Source organism: Leptonychotes weddellii, chromosome 4 (genome assembly GCF_054177405.1).
Source record: "Leptonychotes weddellii isolate Sample4059 chromosome 4, ASM5417740v2, whole genome shotgun sequence".
In the NCBI taxonomy this organism is placed as follows: domain Eukaryota; kingdom Metazoa; phylum Chordata; class Mammalia; order Carnivora; family Phocidae; genus Leptonychotes; species Leptonychotes weddellii.
Window position 1 is genome coordinate 157,163,743 of NC_138372.1, and position 14,391 is coordinate 157,178,133.

Here is a 14,391-nt window from a genome sequence, read left to right on the forward strand (position 1 = left end):
GATTCCAGGATCATGACCCGAGCCGAAGGCAGCCGCTCAACCAGCTGAGCCACCCAGGCGCCCTCGCTGTCCTCTTTTTGGTCTTCCCACGGCATGTCCCCCTGGCCTGGAGAGAGCGCCCTGAGGCGCAGCCATGCTCGGGAGTCTGAAAGGACCCATGTGATGTAGGCGTCAAGAGCATGGCGCTACAGTCACGCTGCCCGACCTCACATCTGCCCACTGGATGACCTACGCGACTCAGTCACCCGCAACTGCCCTGTCTTCATGTGTAAAGGACGTCTATGCTAGGCCCCACCTCCAAGGATGGTGATGAGGTAAGGGAAATAGTGCAGGCGTTCAGAAGGGGGACCGGCACTTAGGACTCAATAAATCCCAGCGACTGCTATTCTCAGGAGTCCACATGCGATGCCAGCCACGCTAGCTGGGGCATTTAATGAGCACCTACTACGGTAGGAGTGGGGTGGAGGCCATACAGAGATAAGGAGCCAAAGCACTGAGGAACTCAGGCCAGTAGAACATGGATGCGGATGCGTTAGCCCCCATTCGGAGGGCACCACACTCCAAATATAAAGTACCAGAAGGTGCGGTTGGTGTAAGCTTCCCGGGGCGGGGGCGGGCGGGGGGAGCCTCACCTAGGTCTTTAAGGAACAAAGGGGCGTTTTCCTGGCAAAGGGGCAGGAAATAAAGAAGGGAGACAGTTTTCCTTGCAAAAGAAAGAATTAGCAGAGGAAAGGGAATACAGAAGATCATGCTGCATTTAGGCATGAGAGTCATTTTGGGGTGTAATCTCGGGGCACGGGAGAGGGGAGCAGGGAGATCCTTCCTACTTACCTCATGAGCTGCAAAGGAGGCTCTTGGTGCCCAAGAGCCACTCCTACTTGCCCTGTTCCTGGTATAATCACAACCTACCAGAGACTCACTAGGAATGTCTGCTACGACTACAGAGGCCTGAGCCCCACCCCACAGCTACACAATGGACATCTCTGAGGCCCAGACACCTACACTGAACACACTCCCCGGGGCACACTCACACTTTCCTGCTAAAATCACACACAGCAAGATTTGAAAATCACCACACCAGGGGCGCCTGGGTGGCTCAGTTGGTTAAGCATCTGCCTTTGGCTCAGGTCAGGATTCCAGGGTCCTGGGATCCAGCTCCATGTCGGGCTCCCTGCTGAGCGGGGAGTCTGCTTCTTCCTCTCCCTGTGCTTGTCCTCTCTCGCTCTCTACTAAATAAAATCTTAAAAAAAAAATTAAAATCACCACACCAAATAAGACGCTTCGTCCCTCTGAGGCCCAGCAAGCTGTGGCCTCAGCAATTTCTCTGTCCCGATATTCAAGTCTGGCTCCTTGAGAAATAATCCCTGGTGATGAGCACCTGCACGTGGGAAGAGGAATAGATACGTGCTTTCTGAACGGCACTGGGCAACGTGTTTGAAATGCCTTGAAAAGTCCGTACCTTTGACCCAGGATAAAGCCTTCAGGGGAAACTGTCCATGCAAATCAATGTCTAGCTACAAGGATATACTCACTGCAGTGCTGCTTATAATTAGTGAAAAACCGGACACAGCCTAAACACGAAATCAGCATGGGACGGACAGAACTGTGCCCACCTTAAGGCCTCCGCACATGCTCTTCCCTGGCCTGGAATATTCTTTTTCCAATATCCACGTACTTCCTACGGTGTTGCTCAAAGGTCACCTGCTCTGTGAGGCCTTCCCTAGCCATGGTATTTAAAAAACAACAACACTGCCTCTGCTCTTCTTTTCCCCATTGCACATAATCCTTCTAACATGCAGAAGAACCGACTTAGTTTGTCCCCACTGCCCTAGAATGTAAGCTCCAAGGGGCGCAGGGGCTGTGTCCATTTTTATTTACTGCTGTACCCTCAGCACTTAACACAGAACCTGGCATGTGGTCGGTCCTCAAAGACAGGTCAGCTGAATAAATTAATTGTACACATACCAAACAATGGAACACCACACAACATTAAAACTGACATGGCTCATAATTACATACACGGAAAGGCAAGGTAAGCGAAAAGCTAAGTGAAAAAAAATTTCTGGCACAGCGTGGGCCGCATGAACCTTTGTCTCAAATGTGTGTACATAACCCGCTTTGTAATCAAGCAGTATGGGTGAGTTTTATTTTTTTACTTAACTGAAATTTCTGTTTTTCTTCCACTAACTTTATATTGCTTGCATAATCTTTGAGAAGTAATCCCTCATGAAATGCTCTCAAAGCACTTAATTTTTTTCTTTTTACGAATAAGCTTCCTCCTTAGTGATTTAATTAGGGTGTCCCTAATTAAGGCCAGCACAACATCAAAGAGGCCAGGTTCCAGGAGACCCTTGCTTCAGGTCTACTCCTGGCTGCAAGGCGACCTCAGTCCCTCCAGCTTGCAGAACTTGTGAGCGCTGGGATGCCGAAGGCTTGGCCACCAGCTAGCTCCTCCTGGCCCTACTCCGGCTACTTGCTTCCTATTGGGGTGCCTCATCCAATTATTCAGGCCCGAGATCACATCCTGCTGGAGAGCTGGCTTTGAAGGTTCAGTAAACAATCACTTCAAAACAAAGAGCGACCATTAAACCAAACTCAAAGACTTCCTTAATGACTCCGTGCTCAGCTGCAGGAGCCGGGGGGCGCAAGCAAGCCAGGCCTCAGAAGTGAAACTGAGGTCTCCCTGGAAACTAATCTCGAAGCATTTCCAGCCTCCTACTGCAAATATCCCCCTTCCTCTTTCGTGCTCAGACATGTGGGTGCAGAGCCGTTACTGGGGCGACCCTGACGGACGGGGTGTCTTCAGCAAAACAAACCTGTGTCTCGTGGTTGTCACCTTCAACAGCTGTGTCAGAACCCTGGGTCTCACACCCTGCCTGCTCCCCACCTACTTCCCTCTGCTGACAAATCAGAGGCACCCGTGGGGTGAGTCAACCACCCAACAGGATCTTGTCGGCTGGGCTTGACTCTGCTTTAAATACAGAGAGGCCCCTTGAGCTTCTTGAAGCAGTTCAGAGAAGAGCCTTGATTGTTAGGCTTTACCTGGTTCATCCTGAGTCCTAAAGGTACAGATAGAACAATCGTCAAAGAGATCAGTGAAACACACCCATTACAGAATCTGAAAAGACACAGCCCACCACGGTGGATAAGCCCAGAGCCTGGAGCCAGACCACCTGGGTTCAAATCCCAGCCTTCCCTCTCACGAGCTGTCTGGTGTGGGCAAATGGCTACACCTCTCTGAACCTCAGTTTCCCCATCTGTAAAGTGGGAATTGTAGCAGCAACTATCTCACCGGGTTGCTGGGAGGAGTTAAAGAGTCTATTGGTAAGGCACTAGAATGCCTGCTTGTGCCATATAAAGGCTCATGAAATAGGTAAAATAAAACGTAGGTGTCACTCATACCAAAGCCTCCCCTGACTCTGTCCTCCACTCCCAACGACGATCAGAGGCCCTCCCTAAGATCTTGCTGCTTCTCTGTTCCTCTTCTAGACAAAACAACTTTAGGGCGAGGGCTTTACTGGTCTTGCTCACAGGTGTATCTCTACCCCCCGCAATGCCTGGCCCGTAGCAGGCACATCGTCAGATCTGTTGAATACGTGTACTGTGTTCTCTCAGATTATTCATATACGTTGAAAGTTGAAAAGCACTGCAGTGTTGTCTCTATTGCATTATCAAAGTGGAGCTATAGGTTTCTTGTATTTTCTGAAACATCTGAGTGCTATTATTACAGGGTACTCCACTAGAAACTACCACGGCAGCTCAGATACACAAGAGCATTTTATTTAGCATTTATTTCACGCTAAGCCCTTTACATATACTTTCTCACTGAAGCCCCTACAACTTCAAGAGGGAAGTATTATTTCCCCCCACTTTACAGATAAGAAAATCAAGTCTCAGGAGGTTGAGTAACTCGCCCAGAGTAATCTACCTAGGAAGTGGCAGAGCCAGGTTTTAAAGCCCAAGGGCAACCACGTAAGGTAGAACGTAATACTCAGTAGACTCAACACAGGATGTGAAGAATGCCTAAGGATATCTGGGTTGGTGGAAAGCGGAAATAACTTTGTGGTGGGGCCTTGCCTTGAAGGATGAGAAAGATTTCAGTGGCCAACAATGCAGAAATGTCCTCCAAGCAGGACAAACAGCAAGAATGAGGGGCACAGGATGTGTTCAAAGAGGCCAGGGACTCCAGGATGGAGAGCACTAGGCATACAGCAGACCACTCAGCTAGGGCCCAGCCGCGGGGTCCTTGAATCCCAGGCTAAGGCAGGTGGGACACATCCAGCAGGTGGGCAGGTAGGAAGAACTCAAATATGGCCAAGTCCTAGGAAGAGACAGAAGATCAGTGCCCAGCTGCTGCTACAGGGCAAGGTAAGAGGCGACCGAGGCCAATTTCCCTGGTGATCACTCCCGAAAAAGAAGGGGGAACTCAAACAATGTAGACAGAAAAAGACGGCCTTTACAAAGCTGCTCCTCTCCCCTTACCCTGGTGTAAACATCTCTGAAAGACTTTTTTTTTTTTAAGCATTAAATGCCCTGAGGACCTCAGCCAGGACCCAGCCCTCCCCTTCCCTTTATAGACAATGGGTTTGCAAACACAGAATTGCAAATAGGCCCAGCCGAGGCAGATGAGGTTATAATGAACTCAAGAGTAATTGACTTAGCAAGAAAAAAAACAACGCAACTTCTCCATTTCCTGCAACTTCGGTGCAAACTCTAAATACAACTATGTCCAGGGTTGGGTAGCTTTTGCCTGAAGTGGTGGAAAGAATTACTACAGTGACTGGAACAGTAACAGCTGCTAACACCCGAGTGCCAGTGGCAAGGCACGGCGTGGAGCTTCGCAAGCGCAGTCTGCTTCCGGAATCCTCTGAAGTGGGTACTTTCTCAGACCCTCGTACAGAAGAGGAAAAGGAGGCTGAGAGATTAAGTAACTTGCCCACGGGATTGAAAAGCAGATCTCTTTGACTCCAAGGTCAGCGGGAGCTCTGGAATTTCCACAGGAGGGGTTTAGAGGCAACGAAGGGGCCAGCCAGAAGGGAGTAGAAGGTGTGCAGGAAGCTGTTTTTACTTAAATGGTATGTTATAGATCTACACCGTCCAATACGGGAGTTACTAGCCCCATACGGCTATTTAAACAAAAGTGAATAAAACCTAATAGCTCCTTGATCACACTCGCCAGACTTCAACTGCTCAGTAGTCACATGTGGCTAGTGGATAACGTATTTGACAATTTCCATTATGGTAGAAAATCATACCGGACAGGGCTATTGTATATTTAAAATCGTTAAGTATTCTAAAGATGCTTTTTTTCTACTATTTTTATATTTCAATTTATTTAATGTTGTTTCACTATAAATTTATTTTTATTTTTATTCGTGGCAAAACACACATAACATACAATCTATCATCTTGGCCATTCTTAAGCGTCCAGTTCAGTAGTGTTTAGCAGATTCACGTTGTTGTACAAACATCTAAACATGCTTTTACTCAGACTTTGGTGAGGATGAGAAAGTACTTTTGAGGGTGCTAAAACTGTGTATGACTCGGTGGTTCTCAAGCCTGACTACACATTAGAACTACCTGGGGGGGCTTTAAGAAAAAAAATGTGAATGCCCAGGATGTCCCCTGGAAGCAATGAATCAGAACCTCCAGGGAATAGGTCCAGGTATCAGTGTCTTAAAGGCTCACAGGAAACCCGATGCTCTTAGGCCTGTAACCAGGCACATTTTACCAGAAGGGGCACACCAGCCCAGAGCCTCCTCCTCTGGCCAGACCCACTCCTCCAGCCCCGAGAGACCCCTGTCCTGTGGGAGGTGGCAGGGAAGGGAGTCCCGGGCAAAACCTGCTGCCCACCTCCAGGACTTAGGAGGCCACTCATGACGAGCGAGCTAATATTCTACAGTTGCCCAAATTCTTCAAGGGGAAGAAAGCAAATAAAAAGACACACAGCTCAAAAGACACTCAATTGATTTTTTTTTTTAAACCCACTTAAACTAGACAGGAGAAAAAAACCACTTAGAAACTATGACCAAGGCCGTATATGCCAAGAGTCAGCACAGGAAGGAGGGGTTTTTGGTGATCCCATCAACTTCTGCAAACACAGAGCCTGAAAGGGCTCTACAGACTCAACCAAACTGGAGAGTACGGGGACGTAATTAAATACAGAAAAGCTCTTTTACCAGAGAGTTCCAGGGCTGGACATAAAATGAGTTCAAGGTAAGGAGTTCCCTTAGAGGCGTCATTTGAACTTTGGGTGAACTTATTTAATTCATATAATTAGCGCAGGCTGCGAGGCTTGCACAGTCGCCCAGTCTCAGGAACCAATGGGCTCCCCGGACGTATAAACACAGCCCTCTGGCCACTCATGGAGAAGACTGCCAGCACTTCGTATGGGGACAAGGACAGGAGCCAAGGGTGACAGGCCAGAGCCTGGCCCGAAGGCTTCTTTCCCCTCTGCACACCCAGAAGAAGAGGAAAGGGAATTCCAGGTTTGTCTGTCAGAGAAGACCGGTGAGTGGGAGACGGAAGGAAGCCACAATATGTCAATAGATCATAAATTAAATGACTTCCACAAAAGTGACAGCCAGATGGGAGCTGCCCACCCCACAACAGTCCCCACGGCATCTGAGCTCAAGTTCACGCCTCCAGGCTGGCTCTGGGCTCCAGGCACGGAAATAAGACCCTGATTCCTTCCTTGAGCCTCCTGTAGAACTCAGTAAAGTGGAATTCGGTATGCTGCCCTCTACAAATAAATCCATTCCCCCTTCTCTACCTTCAGCATGTTCTAAAGACCTCCAGCTTTGGGAATCAAATTGGCCAAGGTCTGAGCCAATCCACCTCACCGTGGCCTTGGATAAGTTACCACCTCTCTTCAAAGAGCCTCAGTTTTCTCATCCGTAAAGTGGGGCTGATGTGAGGACGACATGAAACCATGCGCACCAAGCACTTAGCGCATTGCCTGGCACATGGCAGGTTCTCACCAAGTCCCTTCCTGCCCCGTGTTCACCATATGCCGTGAACACTAAGCACCTACTACATACAGGCGACGCACAAGAGCGTCTTAAATCGGGAAGCAGCAGACACACAGCCCAGGTCCTCCCTGGGCTAAGAGGTGGGGAACACTGACAAGCGGTGGGCTGCTCTCAAATCTATGCTGGGTGGGTTTGCTTTTGGGGTGTGTCTGTCTGTCTCTCAGAGGAAACCTTGCGCAGCCTCCTAACTAATTGGGGGGGGGGTGTGTGTGTGTCTGTCTGTCTGTCAAATACTCAGAGGAAACCTTGCGCAGCCTCCTAACTAATTGGTGTGTGTGTGTGTGTGTGTGTGTGTGTGTGTCTGTCTGTCTGTCTGTCAGATACTCAGGAAACCTTGCGCAGCCTCCTAACTAATTGGGGTGTGTGTGTGTGTCTGTCTGTCTGTCTTTCAGATACTCAGAGGAAACCTTGCGCAGCCTCCTAACTAATTCAAGGGAGAACCTCCGCAATCAAATACAATGGGCTTCCTCGAAGCTCAGCCAATTAATTTACTCCATTTGTCTCTCTGGTTTGCTGCTTAATAAGGCCGTATCAGCAGTGCAATCTGCAAATCTGAGTTAAAGTGCTTAAGGCATCCATCAGTTCCCTCTAAGGAGCCCCAAATACTCCTCTGGTGTCCTAGGCAGCTAAATCTGCCTTTGGCTTTTGTTTGGTTCCAGAAGTATTTCTTTGTTTTTGCAGAGGTGTGGGTTTAAGGGGAAAGTGTCCTGAAGTCAGTTCCGAGAAGTAATGGAGACCTCACAACGATCTCATTTTCCCAGTCCCAATCTGAGCACCTAAACAGTCTTCTGCAGAAGGAATCTTTTGAGCTCTCACCCATCCCCGGCAAGATGGAAAAGCCCAGATGAAAATTATAGATAAAGCGTCTACTAAATCAATAGTTTCAACTTTTCCATCCTCCAAACATTTTAACAACCTCAAATGAGCTGGCCATATTGACAGACACCATTTTAGCTTTTTCCTTTTCCTGGATGCAAAAGAGCAGTTCAAAGTACAAGACGTCAGTCGCTGAGAAGCCCGAGGATGCATGGAACATACTTACACTAAAAAGTTGTTCGCTGTTTATCTGAAATTCAAATTTAACTGGAAAGTCTGTATCTTTACTTGCTGAATCATAGCACTGAGCTCAGTGCTTGCAACCTTGCTGGTGCTCAATAAATACTACAGAATTACAAGTACATGCTACTCTCATAAGAACGGACTGATAGCTGAACCAGGCAAAACTCAAACTCAGCTCATCTTCCATGTGAACCATGACCTGGGATTGACCTTCTCTCCATGTGAGGCATCGCTAACTGTGGAAATTCAGAACATAAAGGTTCACAGTGTCGAACAAGTTCTACCCAATTTGGTTAAATATGATGTATACAGGATTTTCCCACAGAAACATTCAAGCCAAGACCAAAAAATAAATAAAAGACTTCTTTCTAAACCTGGACAAGATCTACACCTAAAAAAACCAAACAGACTGATCTACATAGGCTCTCAATCTCAGAACAGGCACCCATTCTGGATAGTTCCCCTGCTGCCAAATTTTATGACATCTTCACTTCACCTTCTTCGCCCACAGGCCCAAATTGAGGAAGCTGTAAAATCCTGGGCAAACACAGCCATTTGCTAAGAGAAAAAACAACATGGGGCCCATCTGTACTTTACAAGGGCTCTGCTGGTCCTGCCTCTGTGTGTCCCCATTTTCAGGGCTGCCCGCCTCCCTCAGAGCACCTGGCCGCTCTTGGAGGCCTTCGCTGGGTTTTCAGTATCTTCCTGGAGAAAACATTTTTTTTTCCCCCCCAAGAGTCAAAGAGAAGTCCTTCAAAAACTGACTGATGCTCTTCCTTCATGGTCACCATAGGGTACTTAATGTTACCTACTTACAGCCCACAGGACAAGCAGCTCTCCAAGGGCAGGCCTTGTTGGCTCCTTGCTGCCCAGCCAGAGACCTTCCACATAGCAGGCCCTCGATAAACAGAAAGGAGCCTCTCCTCTGAGAGAAACCCCAAAGCCAAAGCAGTGGGGGTGGGGGGGAACCCTGAAATCATTATCCAGCGCTGACCCAATACCCACAGTCTTGATCTATGATAAGTGAGGGAAAATACCATGTCATGCCTTCGAACCACAAAAGATTTCCATGGAATTCAAGAAGTTCCTTTACCAGCTCTAATTTTAGGCAGAACTTAGGAGGATATAGGTGCCAACAGTGGCGGGGGGCAGTGGAGAGGAACTGAACAAGGCCCTTATTCTGCTCGGCACAGGTGCTGGTAACAGGACACCTCTCTCTACAGTGAGAGGTGGGGTAGGGATATTGAAGGTGTGCTTCGGTGCTTTTCACCCCCCAGTCCCATTACATAACCCCCAACACACTCTCAAACCTAGTACAAAGTTCTCCCTGCATCAGGCCCAATTCAGCTCCTGACATGCTGATTCTTGAGCAACAAGGCCGAGGAAAATATTTGGTTTTAGCATCCAACTTTAAAAAAAACACCAAAAACCTAAGTTAATTATTTAAAGAACAAAGATATCCAGAGTGACTTGCCCTTGAGTTTAGCCAGTCTCCTGGTCTTAAAAGCTCCCCAAACATCATCAAATTCTTTGCTGGTTCAATTACTTAAACATTAAAAAAAAAAAAAAAAAATCAATCAAAATAAATTTAAAAACTACAAGTATCAAGGGGCACCTGGGTGGCTCAGTCGTTAAGCGCCTGCCTTCGGCTCAGGTCATGGTCCCAGGGTCCTGGGATCGAGCCCCACATCGGGCTCCCTGCTCCGCGGGAAGCCTGCTTCTCCCTCTCCCACTCCCCCTGCTTGTGTTCCCTCTCTCGCTGTATCTCTCTCTGTCAAATAAATAAAATCTTTAAAAAAAAAAAAACTACAAGTATCAAATCACTGTGTTGCATATCTAAAACTAATATAACGTTGTATGTCCATTATATCCCAAAAAATTTTTTAAAAAAGTCATGGCTCAAATCTGCTGTTTGCAGCATTTAGCCTGCTTTTCTTGGCACTTGGATAGAAACTCCAAAAAGATTCTAGAACCTCGTCAATGTCTAACCATTGTCAAACATCAGAAGCCGGTCAGTTGGCCTTCCATAGTCACCCGCAAGCTACTGCTCCCCCAGACAAACGGGTGATGGGCCCTCGCCTCCAGCCACGTGAATCTCTGTCTCCCCTTCCCTTTGGGACCAGCTCACACCAGACAACTTGATTTATGTGCATGGGCGGAAAGGCAGCCAGTAAGCGATTCTGCACACCACCGTCATTAGTGACCACCACCACAGGAGGGTGGAAGACAGGGGAAAACACACAAGGTTTCCTCTCGTCAAGGAATCAATAAGTTATTTAACAGCTGCTGCTGGATCCCAATGGAAGAAGAGCAAGGGTTTCTTCCGCACCCTTCCCCCTGAAAAGGACAAAACGCACACCCTGACCGCTGAGGATTTAGCCAGATGAAGGAGCACTAGAAAAAAGCAGGATTCCTCTCCAGCTTTTCAATGTCTTGAGGTTTTTGGTTTTGGAAGATGTATGGTGTTAGGCCTTGAAATTACTCCATTTTTTTTTGTTCTTTTCTTTTTTTTTCCTCCTCCAAAGAGGAAACTGACTCCCTTCCTGTGTCGCTGTACATTTTGGAGAATCAAATGCTACTAAAAAATTTCCTTACCCTTTCCTCACCCCAGTCCAGCATTACTTCTGGAAAAATAACCTAAAAATTTTCTCAAGATGGCATTCCAAATGGGTTTCCAACATTTACACTTGTCCTTCAAAGCAAACAGGGGACCAAAGACATCAGAAACCCATCATGGCAGTTCAAAGAGAAAAAGAGGATAAACTGGTCATTAGAAAGCCAGCTGACTTCAGATATTAAAAGACTGACTTTTATTGGTGGTGACTTCATGCATTATGCATACTACGCACTGCTTATCCTATATGCCCCAAATTTTTTTTAATTCCCTTTTAAAATATCACTGCCATCCAACCCACAAAGAAGTCTTTTAAAAAAAAAAACTCCATTAAAATATTCAACAACTGTCTTCTGCGTAAACAATCTTGGAAATCAGTCTACGCCTTTCTTTTTCCTTATCTCTCTCTACTCCCCAAAAGTCTGGAATCCTGCAGACCCCGAGGCAAATTTTAGTCTTCCCCTCCAGTTTGCTTTTCAAATCTTTGCCAAAACAAAACAAACAACCTTAAAATAAATGCCTTCCCACAGGATGTTGAACAAACCCTACTAAATTCAAAGGGAAAGAAGTCAGGAACCACAAACTATAGATCCAGCATTGAAAGGGCATTAAATAAATCCTTATTTTTAACTGGCGTCTTGCAGAGGGAAAAACATGCCACCTTGGCACCCACAAATCCCCCTGGCCAGAATGCTAGAGGGCAGCCACAGGATGGCAGGCGGAAAATAGGGGGCCCATCCTGTGGTGGGCTACCTTCTGAAAGGCTTTGGGTTCAAACTGCTAAATGCAAAGAACGGAGACTGGAGGGATTATGGATTAAGGAACAAAGAGAAAAAAAAAACTCTAGATTTTTTTTTTTCCCTGGGTCTGCAGTGGGCAGAAAGAACTTTTAGGTCACTGGGTCCTTGTTACTACTCAGGGACTGGAAACATCCATTTCTCTTCAAAAAAAAAAAAAAGAAGAAGAAGAAGAAAAAACCGCAAGCAGCTTTACCTGCCCATCTCAAATTCTTCCCCTGGTGATCAAAATACACATGTGCCTCAAACCAAATCTTTGATTATAAGGCGTACAGAATTTAAGTTAACAAGAAATACCCCAGAGTCCGAGGCGGGGACACCAATCTTTGTCTCAAAAGAGCACTTCAATAAGTCAATGTGAATTGAGGGCAAAGGAATGAAAGAGGCTGTCTTTGAACAGGGAATAATCCATCTAATTCCAAGTGGCTGGATTAGAGGCATTCCTGGACAAGCAGGGTCTAGCTGAAGATAATGCTACACGAATGTCAATTTCTCACACACACAAAACAACAACAACAACACAGGCTCTGTAGAAGGAGGGCTAAGACCAGGATGGAGGCACCTTGGAAAAGTTCACCCTTGGGGAGATGGCAGTTGCTTCTAAAAGGGGGAAGCAGGCGTGACAGCTGAGCATTCCTTCACAAAGTCCATCTCCCAGGCCAAACCCTCTCTAAACCTTACACTTCATCAGACAAAAGCTCCTCCAAACGCCCAGTCAGCGGCTGAAGAGGGGCTATCCACACCCACCGGCTGTACAGCTTTCCAAACCTGCCTACTCGTTTTGGAAGCCGAGCTTTTAATTAAACACCACCTCCCCGGATCTGTTGAGGCAAACTGGGGCTGGGTTAAAGCCAAAGAGAAGCTCCCTAAATACACATGAAAAAAAAAATCCCCCCCACCGCCCCCAATTCCCACCTCCAGCCAGCTCGCGAGGCTGGTTATATTTCCTTTGGATGAGTAACACAGGGCCCTGGTCTATCTCTATGCACCAGAAAATCCACATCCAAGGATCAGGTTATCCCCAGTCCCACCCTTTGCAGGAAAAAAAACCAGGGTGTTGTTCCCCGCCCCCAATACACACGCGCGCGCGCGTGCGCGAGCACACACGGACACACACACACACCACACACACACACACAATATTCACAATCCTTCCAAGAGAAAACCTGGAGTCTGTGTGTGGTAGGGGGTGGGGGGGGTGGAATACAGTTCTTTAGGGGACTCCAATCTTGCCTTCAGGCTGGAGCCTCAGCCAGTGTGGAAGGAGGGTCCCCAGCAAGGCTACTCTGGGAACTTCTGCTCCGCGCCCCCGGGGAGGGCTGAGAAAGGCATGCACACCCTCACCAGCTTAGGAACAGCCTAATTAATGCCTAATTTGCTCAGATCCCCCCCAGGTGGACCTGAAAGCCAAGGAGGGAGAGGAAGGCCTCGCTCTCAGGCTCTCGGCCAGGGGTGGGGGGCCAGTTCCCGGGGCCGGGCAGAGCCCCCATACCCCTCCCCACCACCGCGCCAGGTGCCCCCACCCCGTACTCGGGGGAATCAGGTGTCCGCCCAGGCACCCAGTCTCCACGGGTCGCAGACACTCCGTTCAGCGACAGACAATGGAAAACTTGGAGCCGGGGCCCTGCGCCCCCAGGGAAACGAGATGGTGCCGCCCCCTGGGACAATGAGCGTGGAGAGGGCAGGGGGCATCAGACACCCCCAGAGAAGCAGCCCGCCCGCTGACCCAGCAGAGCCCGGAGCGGCGCCGCGGGTGAGCAGGTGACACCGGGCCGGAGCGCTCCCGCAGGTGGCCGCCGGCCGCGGCGCAGGTAAGGGCTGGGCGGCTGGCCCGGGGCGGAGGCGAAGCACCGCGGCGAGGTCAGTGCGCTGCCGCCGCCACCGCAGCCGCGCCCCCGGCGTCCTACCTTCATGTCGCTGATGATGGTCTGGAAGAGGCCTCCGAGCGCGCTGCATTCCTTCTCAATCACAGCCTCCATTTTCCCGGCGCCGGCAGGGAGAGGACACACACTCGGGGCCGCCTGGGCTGTGCGCGGGGCCGGGGCTCGCTCACCCGCGAGCAATTCCACCCTCCAAGCGACCCACCTCCGACTCACAGCCTCTTCTGCAAAGAGGACGAAGTGCCCAAGATCGGCTGTTCTCTGCCCCAAATAATAACAATAATTTAAAAAGCCAAACCGCCCTGCAGGGTGATTCGCCTACATGCAGTGCTCGGCTCCTGGTCTTAAAAATGCCCGGAGAAGACTGACAATCAGGCCACCACTGGTGCCCACGACGGAAACAGCAAAGCCCATCTTGAAGCAGAGAAAACCGCCCGCTGACCTGGGGCCAGCGCCATTTAAAAATGCAAGATTTTCTAATTTAATAATATTTTTGAAATTAAAAAAAAATCGCCCAACAGCAGAACGCGTCTGCTCGCGGCGTCTGGATCTGTTGCTCGCAGCCGCGGCCGCCGCCTCCTTTTCACTCCTGCGCGCCCGGCCCCGGCGCTCGCTCTGGCGCGGCTCCCGGGGACGTTCGGAGGGGCGCACGCGCGCTCGCGGCCGTGCGTCCGCCGCGGGGGCGCGGGTAGGGCGCGCGCTCGCGGCCGTGCGTCCGCCGCACGCGGGCGGGGCTAGGAGCGCGTGCCCGGGAGGCGCGTGGAGCGCACGCAGAGGAGGGGAACCGGCGGGCGCTGCGGCGAGGATTCCAGCCCCGCGGGAGACACCTCCTCCTCGGAGCACGCGCGGAGCACCCCCTCCTGCCCTGGGCGCGGGTCGCAGCGCGGAGAGGGCGTGTCAGCACGCGGCTGGACGAGCGCCCACCCCACAATGGCTGCGAGCGCCTGGAACCGAGGGTGCACCGCCGCTCTCCGGGGTCTTGCAGGGTGGCACGCTTAGCGCAGTGCCCA

The 14,391-nt window shown here is 49.5% G+C and overlaps 1 protein-coding gene across 1 annotated transcript in view; it reads right to left on the reverse strand.

Annotated features, from left to right (window-relative positions):
- Positions 1 to 14,016, reverse strand: part of LOC102743838 (protein MTSS 1-like) — a 74,554-nt gene extending 60,538 nt beyond the window's left edge. The window contains exon 1 of the mRNA XM_081816531.1: positions 13,409 to 14,016. Coding sequence (XP_081672657.1) covers positions 13,409 to 13,480 — 72 coding nt within the window. The 5' untranslated portion in view covers positions 13,481 to 14,016. The remainder of the gene's footprint in view (positions 1 to 13,408) is intronic.
- Positions 14,017 to 14,391: the final 375 nt, after the last annotated feature.